We start from the raw sequence: 21,395 nt of genomic DNA, 5'->3' as shown, positions 1-21,395 counted from the left end.
CACTTGCTATATTGGAACTGACCACTAGAACTTCAAAGACAATTAACTTTCTCTAATCCCCTGCCTTTTTGCTGTAACTTTCTGCATTGATGTCTTAAAGAGCATACCTGGTATATTGTAGAAAGTGCTTGTGCTTCATGGAGAACTGTTTGAATCTCCTCCTTCATTAGAAATGTGATGCGATAGATGCCACTAGTGCAACAGAACTGCTTGTTGCTGTGTTGAATGGAACTTGAATTGAGCAGTTTCATAGAAAAAAGGGGCCGGTAGTGTAGCCATGCATTTGCTCTAAAGAGCACTTCACTTTGTATCTAGAACTGTTGAATAACAAGTTTATTCTGGCCTTGTTGTAAGCTGCTAATTGGTTTGCTCTTTTCACCTACAGGTTGTGACTGTTTCTCTTCTGTCACTTGTGTGGAAAGTGCCACACACACTCCAGAACAACAACGGCTTTTGCTTGCATATTCCAGTGTTTCTTTTGTCAGCGAGTTCAGCAAAGTTGTAATTCTTCAAGTGCCAGCCCTGAGCTGAGTGAGGAGCCACCAGCAGAAATGGTAAAAATGACAAAATCAAAAACGTTCCAGGCTTACCTGCCAAACTGTCATCGAACCTACAGCTGTATCCACTGCAGAGCCCATCTAGCCAATCACGATGAATTGATCTCCAAGGCAAGTGGTTTGTTTAGAGACCTCATCAATTATTTATTAACCAAAATGGTTATCACTGCTCCCAAGTAGATAAGGGATGCAAATTGATGCGTACTTCAAAGTACTTTCCCTGGGTTCACTCTTGGGTCATACATGTTGTATACAGAGGACTGGGTATATTCTGGAAACTTTTGAATGTGACATAAAGGCTGATCTAATGTATTCCCTGTATTAACAAGCTCTGTCTACTGTCAGGTAGGTAGTATTTGTGAGCTGTCATATCTGAAAAGTCTGCTAAGGAAAACTGTCAGAACAAAACATGGATCTCTGGGTAGAAGAATGATTCTGGTTATGGTTATTCCAGATAAAAATTGTTTTTTACTCTATTTGACTGAAGGTCACAAAACTGGCTGTTTCAACAATGTTCCACTGCTATTACGGAATCTGTAAACACATTTACTTCTGCTGTATACCAGTTCCTAAGGAATATGATTAGCCAGAGATGTTCAAAATAGTTGGACTGTCTGAACTTAAGCTTAGAGGATGTGTGGATCCTTGAAACAGGCTAGGCCTGTCGTCCTTACCTGTTGCTAGAAGAAACCAATATTTGTGATGTATGAAATGCATAGGAAAATTTGGGGATAAATATTTGACAGACTGGTTCATTCTTTGCTTCAAATAAACTCCTGATGGATTTGCTCTTAATGGTGTCCTGGAGAAAACACTTCAGTTGCTTTTCAAACCTCTTAATACAAATTGCTTTCTATATAACTATTTTGTCAAATAAAATTTTTAGTGGCAAACCCTTTATAACTAACTTTATCTGTTGCTTCTGCCTGTTTGTGTGTTCAGCAGTGCTAAGGTGATGCTGCTCATGAGTGCTGAAGAAATGGGGGGGTGGGTTGAGAATGCTGCTACTTCTGAATTGAGGTTTTCTTTGGGTGAGGAGAAAGTATACCTGCGTGCTTATCCCTTAGTGTTACCAGGAAATAATGGGTTTTCCCCATGCAGATTTTCTTGTGTTACTAATTTTTTTATCTTTGTTTAGATCTCAAGACAACTTTTTGACTTGAATAGTAAAATTGGTGGCAGTTCTTGGCAGTGTTACTTACTGCTTGCTTACTACTGCTCTGCCTGTAGTCTTTTCCCCTAAACAATTCTTTCCCTCAACTTAGTACATGTATTGAAGCATGGAACTACAAATGTGACACACTAAATGTGAAACAGTGAGCTAGCTACATATATGAAATTATGTGAAGAAATTAAGAGGGAGGACTTTTTTACTTGTATTAAGCTAAAAAAGTTCCTCACTTTATAGTGATTGACCTTGTTTTGTTTTAAGGTTAGAAAAAAACGAGAAATATTCAAATAGTAATGTGAATCCATTTGAATTTCATTTGTTTCCATGTTGATTTCAGAATTTGAATATAAGGGGTCTTTTTGGCAACACTGGATTCTAAATTGCAAGCAATCACAGCTTCATTCACTACATGTTCTGGGCCAAAAACTAGTGGGAGGGGTTACATCTTTCCTGAACTTCAGTTTGTAGATGCCTACATAAAGAATGAAACTTTGCTAGCTGTGTCTTTGAGATGTATGAAAATGTGCTACCTGCACAAGCAAATTTATCGTTATCTGTAGTTTTAGCTTTCTCTGCAACTATGAAAGGACTCGACATGTTGCCTAGTGTTGAAATCAACTTGGTTGTTAGTGATTAGAGCATACATGTCTAGATATTTTTACCCTAACCTTGTGTTTTCTGCATCTAGGGAGGAACCTGGGGAAAGGGGGAGGAATGGGAGGAAGGCTGGTTGAGAATAGGAGTCCCAAACTAGGAGGTCATGAGCAGTAGGGATGTTGACAAACATTAGTCTGTACAGCTAAACACATGTACACATGTATGAGCAGTTGCTATAATAATTTGTAACTCGGTCATCTTGGGGGGGGGAAACACTGATTTGAAGGATACATAATGAGAGAACTAATGAACTGTATATGACTTAATTCAAATAAGTGTAATTTTGAAGTGATGTTAGCATGTCTTGGACACTACTGATTTGCATTGTTAACAAGTCTGCAAGTGCTGGATTTTCTGTTTCTTTGGCGAAGACTTCAAAGTGAATGTTAGTATTTTTTTAAAAAGTGTTTATTAGGAGGAATATACCAGTCTTCATTACAATGGGTGGTGTTCAGAGGACAGGAAAAGAACCTGCAGCTTCTTTCAAGAAGCCAATGGATATTTAGAATCATATCCTACTATGACTACAGGCACAGAAGAGAAGTAACCTCTATCAGCAAGCAACCACAGGCCTTGATAAAGAGCAAGGCAAAAAATTGATGCCATAGGAGGCACTTGTTGGATTTAAAATGTTCAAATAACACATAAAAAGCAACCAACAATTTAAAAAATTGACATAATTAAGTTTTGAGGGAAAACTTCTACAAGACTTTTTGAAGTCCAGGGGAGGTTGCCCCTTAAAGTGATTCTAAAATAAGTTTTGTGAAAGGCTTAACTGGAAGAGCTTTCTTCTGATTTGTTTGTAAATGGTAGAGAATGTGCAGTGATTATTAGCAGTAGTTAATTTTGTAGGAGGGAAATGTTGCTTGAAGAGCGTAAGTTCCAAAGCACTTGAGAATGGCTTGTATCCATTAAGTTCCAGTAATTGTTTAGAAACTCAGTCAAGGTCCAACAAATGACAAAGAAATACAAATACCTAATAGAAATCTTGGAACCTAGTGGCTATATTGCAAAGGATAATGCTTTGTTAGTCAAGGTTGACCTGCTTGAAAGACTGTTGAATCGTCTTACAATGTGCCTTAATGCTTGGGATGGATGAAAATCTGGGTTACTTTGTATAGATGCCTGTATAAATATTGTCACTTTCTTCTGTCTCATTCATTGCAAAGCATATCTGACCAGAGGGGGAAAAAGTCATATGAAGTTACAGACAAGACTAGATGTGTCAATATTTTCAAGAACAAGTTCTGCATAAAGGTATATATACATAACTGTCATTGACTTCACTGGGAAATCCTTGCACCTTATGGGTAAAAGAACAATCTTGGTGGTTAAATTTAGTTCTCCAATAACATAATAGTAGACATACCGAATGCCTTGATGAGAAGGAAAAGTCTTCAGCTTAAATAGATGCCAAAACATTTTTAGCCTTGCTTAGCAATCTGTTTTTGTTCTCCACTGTTTAACTGATGAGTTCAAGAGGAATTTTCTTAAGGGTTTATTGTCTTTAAGTAAATGTGCTGTTCTTAGCTTGATTCAATTTGGTAATCCCCCTTTGCTTATGATGTAAGGAGTACTTGGAAAGATAGTTGAGCCTTGTTGTGGTTTAACCCACCAGGCAGTTAAATACCGCACAGCTGTTTGCTCACTCCCCAACACACAGTGGGATGGGGGAGAGAATTGTGGAAAAAAGTAAAATTCATGGGTTGAGATCAAGACAGTTTAGTAGGACAGAAAAGGAAGGGGAAATAATAATAATGATAAAAGAATATACAAAGCAAGTGATGCACAATGCAAATTGCTCACCACCTGCTGACCGATGCCCAGTCAGTCCCTGAGCAGTTGTTGCCCCCCTGGGCCAACATCCCCTAGCATGATGTCATATGGTATGGAATATCCCTTTGGCCAGTTTGGGTCAGCTGTCCTGGCTGTGCCCCCCCGAGCTTGTCACTGGCAGGGCATGAGAAGCTGAAAAGTCCTTGACTAGTGCAAGCACTGCTTAGCAACAACTAAAACATCGGTGTGTTATCAACATTATTCTCATGCTAAATCCAAAACACAGCACTGTACCAGTTACTAGGAAGAAAATTAACCAGCTGAAACCAGGACAGGCCTGTTGAATGCTTGAAGGCCATTTTTGTACCCTGCTGAAAAAGTTGAGAATGGGCCTAATTTAATAAATATTCTAGTGATAATTTTTTTCTCTAAGAGGCTTCTAGTTTTTTGGGTTCTGGGTTTTTTTTCTCTTGGGGGAAGAATCTAGTTTTTGGGAGAGAAGCAGTCTTTGGAAAACATCCAAGAAGAGATTTGAAGGTTTAAAGGAGCTGGAAAGTGTGTAAGAGAAGTGTTCTACTCTACGGGTGTTTTGACATAATTATTTCTGAAATACATTCAAGATGCTGTATAACTCAAGATAACTTGTCCTGCCTGACAGTCTTCACTTTGGGAAATATCATTTGCTAAATCTGCAGGCATGCAGTTTTTTTGGGTGGAATTTAAGGTTGTTCTCTACATATTGAACTTTATAACTTGCTTTATTAAAATCAGTAAATAATTGAACGAAAATGTACTTTCAGGTGGTTTTTTTAATACTTATCATGGAGTCATCTAGAACTTGCCTAGTAAGCAGCTGAGCAGCAGCAGCATCTCTAGTTGTCTGCAGTATTGAGGAGTTGGATCTGAGAGAAATACCAAATGGAACAAATCTTTCTTTCCCTGATAATTTTTTTTTGTCTGTAGCTTATGTTGAATTCAATTTTCTGAATTTATTTTGCAAATCTTGAAGTGATGGGATATCCTTACAGTCTCTGATGCACCTTACTGAGAAGATAATTTCAGACATCAGAGCACTTTTATGTGTTTTGGGTTTACCTTAAGAATGCTGCATCTAAGAATACTGTCTTCTGAATTACTCAGTAATATTTCTTTGAATTGCATATTTGTTCAGAATATTAATTCAGGTTGATCTATCTTAGCTTGTAAAGTGAACTCTAGCAAATGAAAGGAAACTCAAGAAGATGAAACAAAAAAAACCCTATGACTTCTTTCATTTCCATTCTTTAAAATTATTTTTCTGTGTTATGAGTAGCTTGCAAGCTGTGCTTAAGAAAGATACTGTTAATGCCATTCTGACTTGCTTATAATAATGCCTGCCATACTTTTAATACATGCTAAGGTAGCAGTTTCTCTGGATGTTTTCTGTGGAGCATGATCTCTAGCCACACAATCTAATCCCATCTGTGGGGAATAATTAATTACATAAGCTTTTTAGTAGCTTCCTGTCCCCCACCCATGCCCTTAGGTATCCCTTAGGGCAGTAAATATGTTCTGCTTAACTGATACTTCCTTTTCTCCTGGGTGAAACAGCTAATCCTGGTGTTAGAGGTAATGATGGGTTTAACTTAGAAGCATAGATCATATCTAATTCTGCAGGTATGTACTAGCATGTAAGTGAAACACTTATAAAGTTTCTTTACTACAAAATGTATTGATGACAGAGGTCTGTCAGGTGACTTGAAAGATTGTAATACCAAACTACTGTTGCAGTTGACCTTAGTATAGTTCCTAAGCACAGTTAAACAGTTTTGCTTACGCTATCAGACATTCTAGACACTTTCAACTGTGCTGAAACAAGAAAGTTATGGATGTTGTAGATCTTCCTGTAGGAATGGACAGCTAGTCAGAGATGTGGTTTTTCTAGGCAAAAAGTTAAATCATAAATCAATGAAATATTAATTGAGGACCATGAAAAAGCAGACTTAAAGCAAGTTTGTTTTAACTGTGAATATTAATTGAACTGATGAATTGCCCAGCTTCTAAGTAAAAATCCTGGTTGATGTGAGCCATTGATGACAGTTGGTCACACCAGCCTCTATCTTCTAATTCCTCTCCACTGGGTAAGACATTTAAGACTCAGTTTTAATAGAACGTTCTGTTTTAGTTATGATTTATGTATAGTGCTAGCCATCTTGGAAGTGCTGAACAAATCTTGCAAAGTAAAAGTTTGTGTTTGCATAGGTGATGTTTATTCTTCAGAAGAGCAGTTTGTCTGGAGACTGGTTTGAACAGTTATGCCTTTTAGTCCTTGACACTGCCATTTAAAATATTCTCTTCTCTTTCATTTCCTTTGAGGAGTTGACACACAGTGTTTAACCTGTTGGTCTTTTAAAATTTGTATCAGTATAACTGAATCATACAGTGCAAAGTGTGAGAAACTTAGTGCTGGTAAAAACAAATGTTTGTTCAGTATTATTTTTTTTCTGGTTATGCAAAATACTCTATAGCCAAGTTACAAGCTTAGCAAGCAGTTCAAGTGCCAAAATGAGTTGTCCTCTTTCAATTTCTAGTAATAGGATGCATCAGGAAGTAGAGCTCTGATAATAAATCTTTCTTATACCTGTTAGTAGGTGGACCCTACATGTAAATCAATACTCTGTGATCAAGAGAATGCATATGTGACAGATGTATACCTTTCTGTGTTTGAATACAGTTTTTGGGGAAAAAAAATCTCATCTATTCAATGTGAATAAGAAACTATGACTGCCAAGCTCTGACAAGTTAAGAAATTCATAAGAAAAATTAAAAGGCACAGGAATTTAAAAATTGATATCTTTACAGTGCTTTTACTTCAGTCAGTGTATAGGTGTTCCATATGGACGGATAGCAGACCATTAAATGCTCAATGACACATTGATGTTGTGGTTTGACACTGGGTTTAAAGGAAAATCTGAGTTGCCTAGACCCAAGTTCTGTATTCCAGAACACAGTAGCACAAGTTGCCACAGGTTGTTGTCAAGTTGTCTGAGTGATGTAAATGTGGAGGAGCTCACTCTTTCCAGCTGGGCAAAACCCCCAATTGTTCTATGGCATGTAAATACAATGTTTAGCCTCTAAACATGTATGTAGGTGAGCAAGATGAATCGGCCCAACTCTGCTAACAGGAAGCTAGAGAAGGTGGGAATGGAGGAGCTTTTCACGGTGGGATATTTGTGAACAGATTTTCTTTCTAAAACCCCTGTCCCAGGAAAGGTTGTTTTGTGTTGCTTTTCCCTCCGCTCTACCCTGATAATTCTGAAAATTAGAAGGTAATGAAGATGGCCATTTCTGAGGGGAAAAAAAAACTAGGAGATTACAGCATAGTTAGGGCAACAAAGCAAAGGGTGCAAGAAAAGAAAAGTCATCTTTAAAAATACATCAGGAAAAAAGAACAACTAAAGCAGTACTTTCCAACCTGCAGTTTGTATTTCATTTGGCTAGAATTTTTTTAGCTTATGAAACGAGGGGGGAAGGGCTTCTTTTTCTGCTATTCCTGGTATCCTGTTACTGCCCTCTGCTTAATTTTGAGAAAAGCAGGGTCAAAGGAGAGCTTTTATTAGGTGATGATTAAGTCAAGACTAAACATAAACTTGGCAGAAATAATTGCATAAAGTAGTTCAAAAGGTCTCCTGACTGTTGATTTGTTCTGGAGTCTTTTTCTTTCCCAGCTAGCTGGGGAACTTCAAGTATGGCATAAAAGTAGCTTAAAAAGTGATTGTGTAGGACCAGACAAAAAAAAACCCACAGATTAATTTGTATGTGACTGGCATGTCTAATTACATGTAAATAGAGAAACTAACACATGATTAATAGGAGAGAGTACTTCTTGGAGTTTGAAAAAAGACTTGTGAATTCTAATTTGCAACAGAGTTTTTAAAGCAAGGAGAAATGACTGCAACTTCTTTAAGAATTTTTATAATAACTTAACCAAAAATAATGGTCATCATGGCTTTGAAAAGTTGTTTTTCTTAATTTCAGGTACATGGAACAAGGAAGTTCTAGTTTAAGTTTACTTCATGAATAAGAGGACCTTTAAAGTGTTTCCCTTGCTTTTTCTTAAATTTTGGGGTTGCACAACTGTAGTTGTCTCTAAATTCATGTGTAGTTGACTCAGGCTAGTTACTCATTTGTTAATGGGGAGTTTTTGAGAGTATATACATAAATAGTTTTTGTCTTCATCTGCAATAAGCATTCTCTGCTTCGTTGTTGATTGTGAGACACTGGCTCTAAGTTAGAGCACTGTTTATTCTACAGAAACTACAGACTAGGTTTTGTACTGTTCTGCCAGTTTTGTGATGCGTTTTCAAGTATCTCAGGAGAACGGAACTAGTGATGGGTTTGTTTTAATGGTAGGTGTAAGGATTACTTTCTGGCAGAGCTGTTCAGACTCTGTACTCAACTGAGTCTCTGTCAGGGTCAGTCCTACTTGAAGTTTTAGGCTATGCAGTACAGTGAAAGCTATCTTTTTTTTCCTCGCCTTGTGAAAAAAAGACTTGCAGTTCTGGATAATGGAGAGAGTACCTTTTCTTTTGTCTTTGCTATAGATGAAGAAATATGTTCTGTGCCCAAAAATCTTCATTTAATAATGCTTTTAAATGGTTGCTAAAATATTAATGCTATAAGCTGTTAAGTAAACTTCTCATATTAAGGTGAGATTTTATGAGTAGCTAAGGGCTGTATGTAACTACACTGCCAACATTGCTACTTACAGTAGTCCAGAGTCATGGATTTCTTTTAACATTCTTTGTTGCAGTATGTAATCTGGTTAATGTTGATGAAAACATGTTCATTTATATACACTTCCCTTTTAGATCTTTTTTTGCAAACTGATCTGAGTAAGTAGTTAAGGTACAACAGTTACTGGTGTTGTGTTACTAATCATTAGACTGGCAAAATATCTATTTTGGTGTCAAGTGATTTCTAATTATATAACTAAATACCTGTCAGAAGAAGAATCCATTGCAGAAAGGTCCTTCTGCCTGTGGTTCCATGCCTAATGTTACTAAAACCATTCAAAAATATCCATGGTGAGATTTTCCTTCCAAAAACTTTCCATGTTGATCTAATGTAGGTTTCAGAAAAGTTGGTCTTTGATCTTCAATACTTGAACTGCAAGGATTCTTAAAAACAATTGTACTTTCTCTTCAGCATGGATAAAATTGTTAATTTTCTTTGAAAGTGGGTTAGGGAAGGGAAATTCTGGGAAAAAAGAAATTAAGACAGTTTAGGAATTTTTTTAAATGGAATTCATCATGGAAGAGAAAAAAACTCCAGTGTGATCCTGTCTGAATGGGAAATAATGGCTATGTCTAAATTACCAAGTAATTCAATACAGAAGGAACAAATCAACAGATGAAAGCAGTGATGTGTCTTACAGACACTGTGAATGTTTTACCTATGGCTGGATCTAGTCTGCTCACAAGTTTTGCCAGGATGTTTGTAGCTCAAGGCTGTCTGATCATAGGTTCAGGCCTTTCTCTTCATTAGCGTTTGTAGAGTGCACAGTAGAAGAGCTTCTGGTTTAGTTCAGTACAGAAGGAACAAAGATGTAGTTCATAGGCACTGAAACTGCTCTGCAAGCCAAACCAATCCCCAGTAAGTGTGGTTGATTAGGGGTTTTACTTCAAAACTGTGCTACTGCTCCAAACTAAAACATTAATTTAGATCCAGCCAAGAAAGTCTAACAGTCATCTTTTGTCCATAATCTCTCAGGAATGTGAGAGATTTGAAAGCATATGGCTGTGCTGAGCCATTTGATGGTAACAGTTGTTTTATCAAAATAAAGCTGAGGTTATAAACTGATCAGATGCATTTCCTGAATACAGTATGCTGGTTTTATGATTGGTCCAGAATTTTGCTGGTCTTACATCAAATGATGCAATGAAATTGAAATAAATCATCTTTTGGGTGCAGCGGGAGAAGACAGAGGAGATGGAAATAATTCCCTTTGAGTTAAAAGGAAATTTTAACTAGCATGAAGGATGTCTAGGAAAATGAGAATGGATATCTTGCACAGAGGGGTAGGAAAAAAGTATGTTTTGTTTGCATTACAGATGTCTTAATTTAAACAATACTTAACAACTTAAAACAGTTGCTGAAAACCTAATGTGGGTAAAAACTTTGACCAGGCTTTCCTATAAAGAGTTGGTATAAACTTTTAACTTAAAGTAATTCATTTGAAATAGTTTATATCTGTATTATGTTTATATGCTTACTAACACATCCTTCTGGAACTATTTTCTTGTTTGGTGGGTTTTTTGTGAGTTTTAACAAGTGCAATTTTTTTTAATGCAGTCCTTCCAGGGAAGCCAGGGACGAGCCTACCTCTTTAATTCTGTGTAAGTATGTTGTTGTGGTTATGCACACTACCTACAGAGTGTAATTTTTTTTTGTATGCTTCATAAGTGAAAAACAGTAGGAATTAGTGTAGCTGCACTTTGCCCTGTTCTTTTTAACATTGGCTTTACTCACCAGCAACAGTTATTACAGAGCTCAGTTACTGAGCTGATTGGTAAGTATGCCTATGCACATATTATTATCTTATATTTTAAGTAATTCTGCTAATAGCTGAAAGTTTAGGGGAGGGTGTTATGAAATTCCTTTTATGTATGTAATGGTAACTGTCTTGAGTAAGAATTGCCATTCTGAGATATTCCAGTGACTGTAAATTTGCTTTAGACAACTCTGCTGTAGTCTAAAGAAGAATTTTCCAGTGTGATATACAGGTTAATGTTCCAGTAAACTTGGTACATCTTAAATGACCTTGAATATTGCAAATGTGCTAGAGGCAGAAGGTGTCTGATCTTATCAAGCCTAACATTTGCAATTTTAAGCAAGTCCTACCCATGATATAGGGCTCTTTGAATTTGCTAATAGATGTATTTTTAAGTTTCTAATATGCAGGATTGCGTTTTTGTCTTTATTTTTCAGCAGTTTATTGTGTTGCAGCATTTTGGAAAAAAGAAATGCAGTTAAGTGTGTCAGTCTATTTTAGACCAGGATAATGGAACTGTAACTGTAAAGGATTTGATTGCAGATCCTTGAAATTCTTTTTATATGTAGTTGTTCAGTGGTGACTTGGGACTTCTAGTGTAATTGTAGTAGTAAGAATCTGGTAATACAACAGCAAAAATGGCAAAATTTTGCTCTTGTATAACACTGTCTAAAAACTTCATTTAATGGTCTTGCCTGATGTTTTCTGCATAGACTCTTATTCATGAAAAAGCTTGATGCAGTACTTCATGGGATGTTTTGTTTTTATATTGCTGTTCGTTCATTATGGCTTAGTCTGCTGATCTGTAGCAAAGAAATATTTATGAGGCTTTTTCCTTGCTGCTATTTTGGAGTTGGTTCTGAATTCAACTGTTGGTGCTGATTTACTGCTACAGACTTCCATTATAGACATCTCAAATTGTTTTTGAAGAAAAGTCCAAAACTATAGAGGTGTCCAGTTACTGTTTAGTGTTTTGTTCTCTGGAACTTTAACTATTTAGCTTGTCTTTGATGGGAGTAAGTGGGCATGACCAACAATTTGCTGTTTAGACTAGTCACTTGAAAAACAAAAAACAAAACCCTTTTTTCTTCCTGTCCCTTCAGCTCAGTGTAACAGAGGAAGTGCCTTTTACAGCATTGAATAAGTTAGGCACTTTTTAAACTATTCTTTGTCCTCTGGAGAAAAGGTGGGTAACAGGTAAGAAAAGAAACACTCTTGTGCAGTTAATGTAGGCAATTTCTCCCTTTTTTTTTTTCAGGGTAAATGTGGGCTGTGGTCCAGCAGAGGAGCGAGTTCTTCTGACAGGTTTACATGCTGTAGCAGATATCTATTGTGAAAACTGTAAAACCACTCTTGGATGGAAATACGTAAGCAATATACTTAAGTCTTCAATAAATGGTTGTATGTTGTATGTTGAAGCACAGATATTTGAGTAGGCCATTGAGTAGCACCTATCCTGGTAGTTTAGGTGAGTTAGCTCTAGTGCTTTTGTATATATCAGACTGTAATGTAGTTTTGCTTCCTTACATCTGCTGTAGGGTTGTAGTAGATAACTTTATTCTGGACTGCAAAACAAGCATAAACTACAGGTGCTATTACAGCTATCTAATACTTCTGTAATATCTTTTTGCAAGATTACCAACCACATACACTAAACTGGATGGAAGAAATTGTCAAAGTGGGCCTTTAATTTCTTGGGTTGCAAGAGTTGGTTCATGTAGCAAAAATACAAATTATGATAAATGGTAGAGCATGTTTACACTGCTTACAACGAATGTGAACTTGATTCTGTTGTTTGAAAAGTTACTGTGCACTTGCACAGTTACCTGTAACACTTGCAGCTGTGTTGCAAGTTTGATGTTTTGAAAATGTTAGCTTCTGGGTGTTGCATGTCGGATCTTCATGGATTGAGTATAGCTTCAGATCTTATAGAAGGAAGTTGTCCTAATGCATTCTCTCTGAATGACCTTTTGAAAAGGTTCCTGTTCCCTCTTTTCATTGCTTCTGGGAATAAGGAAACTGAACACACATAACATGCCACTTCCTAACCTTAACTTAAAAAAAGCATTAAAATTCCCTAAGCAGTGAGAGAATGTGGAAAGTTCTAAAGCAAGATCTGTTGCGCAGTAGATCTGCTGATTCCGCTTATGCGCAGTTTACTCCTATTTCCTTCTCAACCCTCTTCATCCTCTCTTTCCTCCTTCCCACCCTTGATTCGGTGTAACTGATACGGGATGTTAACTGTAGTGTCTCCTGGTTTGTATTGTTAATGCAAGTTTGATGTTTAAAATACTTAATTTCCCCAGCTTAATTCAGTGTCTTGATTTTTCTTCTTTACAGGAACATGCTTTTGAGAGCAGTCAGAAATACAAAGAAGGAAAATTTATCATTGAACTTGCCCACATGATAAAAGACAATGGCTGGGAGTGAATCATAACCTTTTTCCTTCTGTTTGGACAATATTCTGTGGAACATGCTTTACAAAGACTAACGCGAAGTAAAGGAAGAGCTTGGCTAGAGTGGCCCTGAGAATATCACTGAACTCTGAAACCTCACAAATGAGTAGTGTAGTGTAAGTGGCTATTTCAGGCCATGTTTGCCTTTTCTCCTTGTGTAAGTTCCCTCTTTTTGTACATGTATTATTGTGTGAACAGTTGTTTTGGAACATTTTGGATGACCTTTTTCTAAGCTCTCTCAAACTAGAGAAACAGTTCACTAATTGAAAACGGATTTTACTGGTTAGCATCTATCTTTGATCTATGCCTTTAATGCTACCTTCTGCTGTGCATGCTTCTTGCCTAAACACCTACACTCCGGTCCTGTAGAAGTTCTATATCTGAGCAGTCTGAAAGAATGTATGGGATGGGGTGCTTTTTTATATGTAGCAATTTCTGATGTGTTTGGCAGTGAAGAGGATGCAGTATTGTAGTTATTAATTTCTTTTTTAAATTTGAGTGTACCACAACCTATGTACATCTTGTAGGTGAATTGGTTAAAGGTACAGTGCTCACTTTAAAAAATTTCAATTGCACTGACTGAAGTTAGCAGGTCTCAAGTTGTTAGAAAGGTTATGCTGGAGGTTTGGTATCTTAATGAAATACCTTAGAAGGATCGTAAATCAATAATGCTATATAACATGTTCATTTAAGACCAACATATTCCCTAAGGATTTTGCTGGATAAGAAATTTATAAAACTATAGCTTGCAAGATTAAAAAGGCAGAAAAATATATGCATCTTCTATTTTGGAAAAAAAAATTAGTTGGTGTATTAAAAAAAGTTTTGGTACTGTACCTTTGCCAGTAACAGGGACTTGTGCATCAGTAAAGTTTTATGGCTGGTTCCATGTAACTGTATAGTCCTAATGCACTGGACAAAGAGGTTGATATCAAGGAAAACTTGTTGAAGTATTCTGCTTCTGCTACAGTTGAACAAAAGTATTTATTTTTGTGAGAAATGGCCAGAGCCTATGACATGAAAATTAATATGTACCTGTAGGAAAAGGAGGGGCAATAAGAGGGAAAGGAAGTTTGACTCATTTTTTCATAAAATAAAATAACAAGATAGTTTTTAGAACTTGGGGGGTGGGGAAAGGGTTTCTTGGTTTGCTGGCTAAATCATTCCCAAGTACCTTTTTATAATAAAAATTTATATGAAACTTAACTTCTCTTTTGTTCTCATGCTGTTTCTTAAATGGAATGAGTTAATGAGAGAGAGACTTCTGGAAAGTGTATGCACCATATCAGCTGTTGGTATCTGTGCATGCAAATTCTGAGCAAATATGAAGAAATGCTCTGTAAATTTGCTAACTTTATTTTCAAATTAAACAGTCTCTGAAGACTTTTGTATTTTAATCCTTTTAAAGCTTGAGGACAAAATGTTTGGGAAAAACCTTTAACACTACATAAATACTATAACTGAACAATATGGAAGCCTTGCAATACAAAATCATTTTCTCTCAATAACAATTCTAATATGGCACCTGCAAAATTAGTCATAGGTGCTGTTGCTGCTGTTACATTTTTTGAAATCTCTGATAGGCTTTCTGAACTCTGCTGCACTTTAGAAATTTTGTCATACATGAAAAATTATGCCAATGGGTAGGGGCAATACAAATCTTTAAAACCAGCTTTCTGGTGTCTTTGTGGAGAGGATGAGAGAGAAGAGAGTTCACCTATGTGTATGCATTCTCTGTGATGCAGGCTGGCTAAACTGCATTCAAGATGTTGTAGTGATCTATACCTAGGAATTAAAAATGTAAGAATTAGAAATAGTTAAAGCTGTTGGGTTTCAGTCCAGAGACCTGAGGTGGTACATTCATGTTCAATCTGGATTTTGTGGCTTATATGTTACTACTTCATGTTCACATCATCAGGCTTCAAAGTCTCCTTTTTAACAATGTTATTGATGCAAGATGGGCTTGGTGTTGCCTGTCTCTTGATCTTTTTGACCTGGAATTCTTGGGATTTTGTTTTCCTCCACTGTAATGTATGTTGCCAAGGAAGAAGGCACTAAAACTTCTATCAGCAAAAAGTTTGTGTTGGCTTCAAAGTCCAGTTGCAATGTTGATACTTGTGAACATGCTTATGTGAAGTTTGTATATCTTCGGGCTTTTCTTATCTCCTGGCTACAGACTTGTTGAAGCAGTACACTGGACTGAAGACAAAAGTAATGGCTGCTTTTCAGTAGAGAGTTGAAATTAAAGAAAATATGTAAAGTATTAAAGACTTTTCTCTCTAAAATTGGGGGTTTGGCTGTCTCGTGTTAGCAAGTTAATGCTGTCTGTAACACCGTCTGATTCTTACTTAGAAATTCAACCTCTTTCTTCAGTGCATTATTTATATTTCAAACTGGACATTTTCACCAAAACCTTAATTAACTTTGATGCCAAAGGTTGGGACTTCATCAAGTGCTTAGCACATAGAGCTTCAGACTACTGGCATAAAGAGTTAATGATCTATACGTGATGTTTATGGCTTTTAAGAGAACCAAACAAAGCAATATTCTTTTTGGTCTTTCAAGAGTGGATGCTTAGAAGCAGTAAAGAGTAGAACTAGTACAGAATTGCTATTTCATGCTGCCATGTAACAATTCCTGAGGCTCATTCTATTGAGGGAATATGTGAATTTTCTTCCTGTGTTGCTTGGCAGTGTCAATGATTATCTTCTCCCCTTGTAAAGATATAGAGAGTTCTTGTTGTTGGTTTTGGTGAAAGTAAAATCCAGATAGCAATGGCTGCTGGCTGATGTGAAGAGGTCAGTCTGGTCACTGAACCCTCCAGCAGTCATTTGAAAGAAAAATAAACTTACTTGAAAAAAAATCTTACTAAAGCATTTTCCCTCTAACCAATTTTTGTAATATATTAAAGATTATATTTAAAGTTTGTATGTGTTTGCTCTGGGCAAGTTTACTTCCCCTCCAACTTGAGCACTTTTGTTACTTGTACTGGTTATTTTTATTGTTGGTCTTAACATTTATTTTGTATTTTGTTTTTTATAAACTGTAACAAAAAGCTTTTGTGAACCTTTGTTTCTTGCTGGCTCTTTCTTGGACCAAATGAACTGACTATGAGCTGGCTTAGAAGAAAAGTTCATTGGGATGCATAGGAATTTGCTAGCAAAAATGTACATGTATTGAAAGTTTTTTTTCCTCTGAACCTCTAAAGCCACACCTGTCCTAAAGTAATTAATCATAATTTGATGTGAGTTTAGTAATCTGACCACACATTCTGTCTAGGTCCAAAATAATGGCTGTAACAGTGGTGTTCCAGGACTGAGTCTGCCTCCAAACACTATAGAGGTATTCTTTGGCTGGTCACTCTAAGTACCTTTTTTGATTAATAAAAGGCAATGCTGCCATCTATAAAAATTCTGTTGAGCTGCAAATTTGCTGTGAAGTAAGCTGCAGAATTTGGTGAGGGATTGCTGACACATCAGCCTAACCAGTCTTGCTATATGCTTTTAGCAGTCTAGTAATCTCAATTTTATCTGCCAGTAAGAAGAGCCAGAATGTGAATTTCCCTTGTTCATTGTAAGCTATACAATGACAAACTGTATTAATGAAGTTTGTTATAATTCCATCTTAATTTCCCACTAGCAAGGCCTAGTATAATGGCTAATCTGAGTGGTATGCCTTGCATGCTTGCAGTCTTTCGCAATCCATGGGGGAGGAGGGGGAATAGTTTATGAAATTTCTTTGAATTAAAATCTGGCCTCAGAGGTTCTGACAAATAGTCATTACTGTGCCCATAACCAAATGGTCATCCGTATTTCTTATTGGTATATCAAGTTAGTGCAAGAGTTCATGAATGCTGTGTACCATTTTTGGTGGACTTACGCTTCCCTCTGAATAATGCTTGTAGAGCTTTTTCTGCACGCTCATCTCAGCAGTCAGATTGCAACAGTAGTGATCTACAGTCTCACAGACCAAATTTTGAACATCTCCATTCTTTGATAATGGCAATGAGCGGAAGAAGCTGTCAAATTATTGTTAAACTTTTTGGACATTTTATTGTACTTCATTGAAACTCATGTTAAGCCAACCAGCAGTATAAACACTTACTGCAAAAGGAACAGACACTTCAGAGGTTTCTTTTAAAAGGACTGTTACAAATGGTTTAAGGCCTAAAGCATGAGTCATAAATGGCATTTGAGTTGTGCCTCATTGTTTCTTAAACTCTTTACAATGCTTTCTTTTACAGGTGACATGGCTGTGTTGCTGTTTTGTCCTAGCAATACTGTACATTATTTGTTGTTTCACTATATTGCATCTACTTGAGGTATCACAATAAAAGCTTTCAATTGTTTTGGTGAGTTGCTTGTTATTTTTGTGCTGTCTTTTCTTGCTAATTTAGATTCTCATGCTTTATTCTCTGATAAGACTAGAGGGAAAAGCCAGTGCTCTTAGTTACTCTTAAACTTCTAAATGTGGGTTGAATCTGATTTTTACAAGGTTTTTAAGAATGTCACTAAACACTTGGTTTTTTCCTTTTGCTAATCTTTCCAAAATATAGAAAGTTGCGTTGCTACTTGTAGAGCTTTTGCCCATTTTGAGCCAATCATGGAACTTCTGCAAAGTGCTTTCAAAAAGAGTCAGTCTGTGCACACCCTAAAACTAACTTTCAAAGAAATTGAAGGAAGTGTGGGCGTGCTTTCTGTTGTGTTATCTTGGTCATCCGTAGACCAGAGGAGCACTCTGAGCACAGGCATTCAATCTGTTATTTCTGCTTTGGTTGAGAGGAACTTCTGTAGTTTCTCTAATCAGATTAATGGTCGTCTTACGTGTGAATGGAGTTAAAGTCCCTGCTGTGAGTCAGTAACAAGGATGTGATAAAGATTGGTCTTCTCCATCCAAGAGCCCAGGTCATAGTGGGCTTCATACTGACTTGAATTTATTCCACCAGTGTATTTGCAGGAGGCAGTGTGCTGTGTGTGTAACTGTGAAGGGCTCTTACCAACATTGAGACATGAACTTTTCCCTGAAGATCATGTCAGTACATCACCAGCTGTCTGTAGCAGCAGGCCTAACAGTGGCTCTCAGACTCTACAGTGGAAAAATTTCTGTGCAAAATAGCAAGTTTGGATAAGAAGGGATGATTAAATAGGAGGGAGATGGTTTCCATGATAAGCTGGCTACTTTCCTACTGTAGCCCCATATGTGGTTTGCTTGTTTACAGTGAGGGGACGCTTGGCTCATGTTCAACCTGCCATCCACTGTAACCCCCAGGTCCTTTTCAGTTTGAAAATCCAGTCTATGGCAGTCATTGATGGTTTACTAAATTGTTAGGCTGAGCAAAGTGATGTTTTCTCCTGAAGATTAATCTGAAGATGGCCATATTGATCTTAATGGTTGTGATTACAAAAGCAAAGGTAAACTGGGACTTTATTATGAAAGGCTTCATATTTGAAAGACTTCAACCAATATCTCAGTTTAAACAAATAAAAAAAGCTCTGTTTATTGATAGTAAAAACATCCTTTAAAATTTCTTAAAATGGTAGCAAGGGACTATTGCAGTGATTTAGTTTTCTATATAACAGGTGTAGGATTATCCTTAATCACATTAAACCATGTGAAATAAATAATTTTCAAGGAAGTGTTTCACATCAGACTTTCTTGCTAGTACAAGATGTAGGTGTGTGCTAAGTAATATTAAAGTGTTAATGAAATTTTCTTGGAAATTCTAACTCCAAGGTAGGCTAAATTATGTCATTGTGATAATTCTATTTTAGCTTGATAAAGCGGTAGGGTACATAAAATTTGGATACAAAACATCAGTTGTTTGCATTTGAACACTTTGGATGAAGTAGGAAATTGGTAGCAAGGACTTAGGCAGGATTTGGGGTGGGGGTGTTATTTGGTTTAGTTCAATGGTCAATTCCTGAGCATTGGCAACAGTGCATCCAATATGAACGCCTTTGGACTGCCTGAGGCTGAGAATGAAGTAATACAGTGCAGGCTTATTCAGTGTCTCTTCAATAATCCACCATTTTGTCTCCCAAAGGGATGGGGATGCTCTACATGTGAGATCATAGTATTGCCATCCTGAGAAAAGATAGCCTGCTACCCTTTCTTTTATTCATGCGCTTATAAGCTTGCATCTCAGACTATTTTTTTTTTTAACCTTTTCTTGGCTTTACTGTCTTAGGGCATTAAAAGAAAGGATCTTTCCAGATCTGAAAAAAAATTAAGGATGAAAATGGCATTTTGAGATGTATGGTATTTGTTGAATAAAAACCTAATTTTGACATGGATACAATCAAAGTAATAAAGATTCAAATAACACAAGTATCTTTCATATTTAAAATGTTCATAGTAACATCGTATTAAATTTTGGTGTAGCAAAGGGACTGTAAAACCACCAACTGTCAGCAATTGGATTACCAGAATAATTTTGGAAATGTGAACTCCAGTGTTGTCCTACCAGCTGGAAAATACCTGGAGGATCTCTGACTTCCAGATAGACAGAGATGGGCAGATGCCTCATCTAAAAGTTGGGAACCTTCCATTAGATGTCTTTTTGCCCCTGTTAAATTTAACTGGACAGTGGTCTCAGTTGAGGGTTCTTCCCCCATGCATGAAACACCGTAGCTGTAAGGTTAAGCTGTAGTGGGACAGCAGTAGTACCACTTACAAAATCCAGTTAGCCTGAACAGGAAAACAGTCATGACTAAAGCTTAGTTTAACTTCTGAAAAGGGCTCCAGTTAGGTTACTCTGCCCATGTAAGGTTTTCTTTCTATTTTTGTCTCTTCCTCTGCACCCTCCCCTTGGCTCTTCCCCAGATGGGTCCAACCTGTGGAGTGGAGCACCTGTGCTGCTGCTGGCACTCACACCTCTGACGAGCAAAGCAGCTATGGATTAACTGAGGCTGGACAAAGTAATTCCCTGGCTGTGAAGCAGCTCTGCTGAGCCATGTAATTGATGAGCATTAACTGTTTCTCCTCTAGTAAAGGCTGAGCTAATCTGAGGGTTTGGCTCATTCATTTCTATAGTATTGCTGAAGAAGACTCAAGTTGAGGTCACTAACTGCAGAGCTGAGGATCTGAGATGCTCTATGATCCTGGTAGCAGTTTTATGCTTTGCGTTACGTATAAACCTGATTGCCCAAAGATTTTACTTAGTAAAGATCACTCTAGAAAGCAGGCAATATAGTTTTTTTTTCTGTATTTAATGAAATAATGGGCAGTTTTTGCATGGTCTGATTATTTTAGTAGTAAATAGCGTAGCTTAACTTCCCTTCTTGCCCAAACAGACTTTACAAGTTTCTAGCTCAAGCAAAGGCAATGGCAGGACCAAACTAGCCGTTTATTCAAAAGCAAGTTTGCATCCTGACATTAAAATATATATGTGTATGCAAACTCCATCACAGCATGGAGCATCATGGCTCACCCTTTACCTGCAAGAAGGATTGCAAATGTTATTTACTCTTCAGAACACCTTTATGACATGATTAGCAATGATTATCTGCTTTATTTTACACCTGACGAAAGTTAAGTTAGTTTTGCAAAATCACTTATGAGCAAAAGCCTCCAGTTTGGGACCTGGAGCTGATGACAGTGCAGCAATGGTGTATGGGTGTCTGAAAAAAATTTCTTGCTCTTATGTTTCAAGTGTTGTAGAATTAAAACTTCAGTGAATTAAGCAGCAGCCTGATTGCTACTGGTTTTGCTAACCTATTCTATGCATGTCTGTACAACATATATGTCAAAGCTGGTAGCCTTGTACCTTCTTGCATAAGGCAGACTATTAAGGTCATACGAGATTACAACCAATAGCATCTTTGGGTTTGGCTACCTCCATTTCTGATCACACATTGGATTTCTTCAAGCTTCTTTGTCCCTAGAAGCAAGAGCTCACCTGCACAGGCACCTTCAGTCCTTGTATGTTCAGGCTGAAAGCTCATCGCGTCAGCATGAGAACAGGGAAGGTATGTTACTGAATGTAGTAAAAGTTTTAATTTTTTTGAGCTTTGGGTTGAGCAGCATTAATAGCTGTGTTTGAATTGTGATTCAAGTTGGTTGTGCATTTAAAAGTGAAATCAAATAAGCTTTATTCTGCAGGAAAGGTTATTTAAAATGTTTTAATACTGAATCATATAAAACCATTCACAGAAGTGCAACACTAAAAGTGGAAAAAAAAAAAACAACCCCCAAAAAAACAACTCCAGGAGCTGTGTGCCTTGTCTGTGCAAAGCAGTTTTTCCAAA

The 21,395-nt window shown here is 37.0% G+C and overlaps 1 protein-coding gene across 2 annotated transcripts; it reads left to right on the top strand.

Annotated features, from left to right (window-relative positions):
- Positions 1-384: 384 nt before the first annotated feature.
- YPEL1 (yippee like 1) lies at positions 385-17,504 on the top strand. Of its 2 annotated transcripts, none has more exons than XM_009274365.2 (4): positions 385-668; positions 10,495-10,538; positions 11,952-12,060; positions 13,034-17,504. In XM_009274365.2, exons 1-4 carry the CDS (start codon positions 552-554, stop codon positions 13,121-13,123), a joined length of 360 nt encoding a protein of 119 aa, XP_009272640.1. In that variant the 5' UTR covers positions 385-551; the 3' UTR covers positions 13,124-17,504. The 2 variants fall into 2 exon arrangements, with proteins under 2 accessions (XP_009272640.1, XP_009272639.1); XM_009274364.2 differs by lacking the exon at positions 385-668 and adding an exon at positions 3,361-3,642.
- The last annotated feature ends 3,891 nt before the right edge of the window (positions 17,505-21,395 follow it).

The sequence above is a fragment of the Aptenodytes forsteri genome, unplaced genomic scaffold, assembly GCF_000699145.1.
Source record: "Aptenodytes forsteri isolate BGI_AS27 unplaced genomic scaffold, ASM69914v1 Scaffold79, whole genome shotgun sequence".
Taxonomy (NCBI): domain Eukaryota; kingdom Metazoa; phylum Chordata; class Aves; order Sphenisciformes; family Spheniscidae; genus Aptenodytes; species Aptenodytes forsteri.
The sequence above is the reverse complement of the archived record's forward strand: the minus strand, read 5'-3'. Positions and strand labels throughout refer to the sequence as shown.

Coding starts and splice junctions, on each gene's coding strand:
- YPEL1 (XM_009274364.2), top strand. CDS start 3,481: ATGAAAATCTGGGTTACTTTGTATAGATGCCTGTATAAATATTGTCAC. Junction 3,643..10,494: donor AGAACAAGTTCTGCATAAAG/GTATATATACAT, acceptor TTTTTAATGCAG/TCCTTCCAGGGAAGCCAGGG. Junction 12,061..13,033: donor CCACTCTTGGATGGAAATAC/GTAAGCAATATA, acceptor TCTTCTTTACAG/GAACATGCTTTTGAGAGCAG.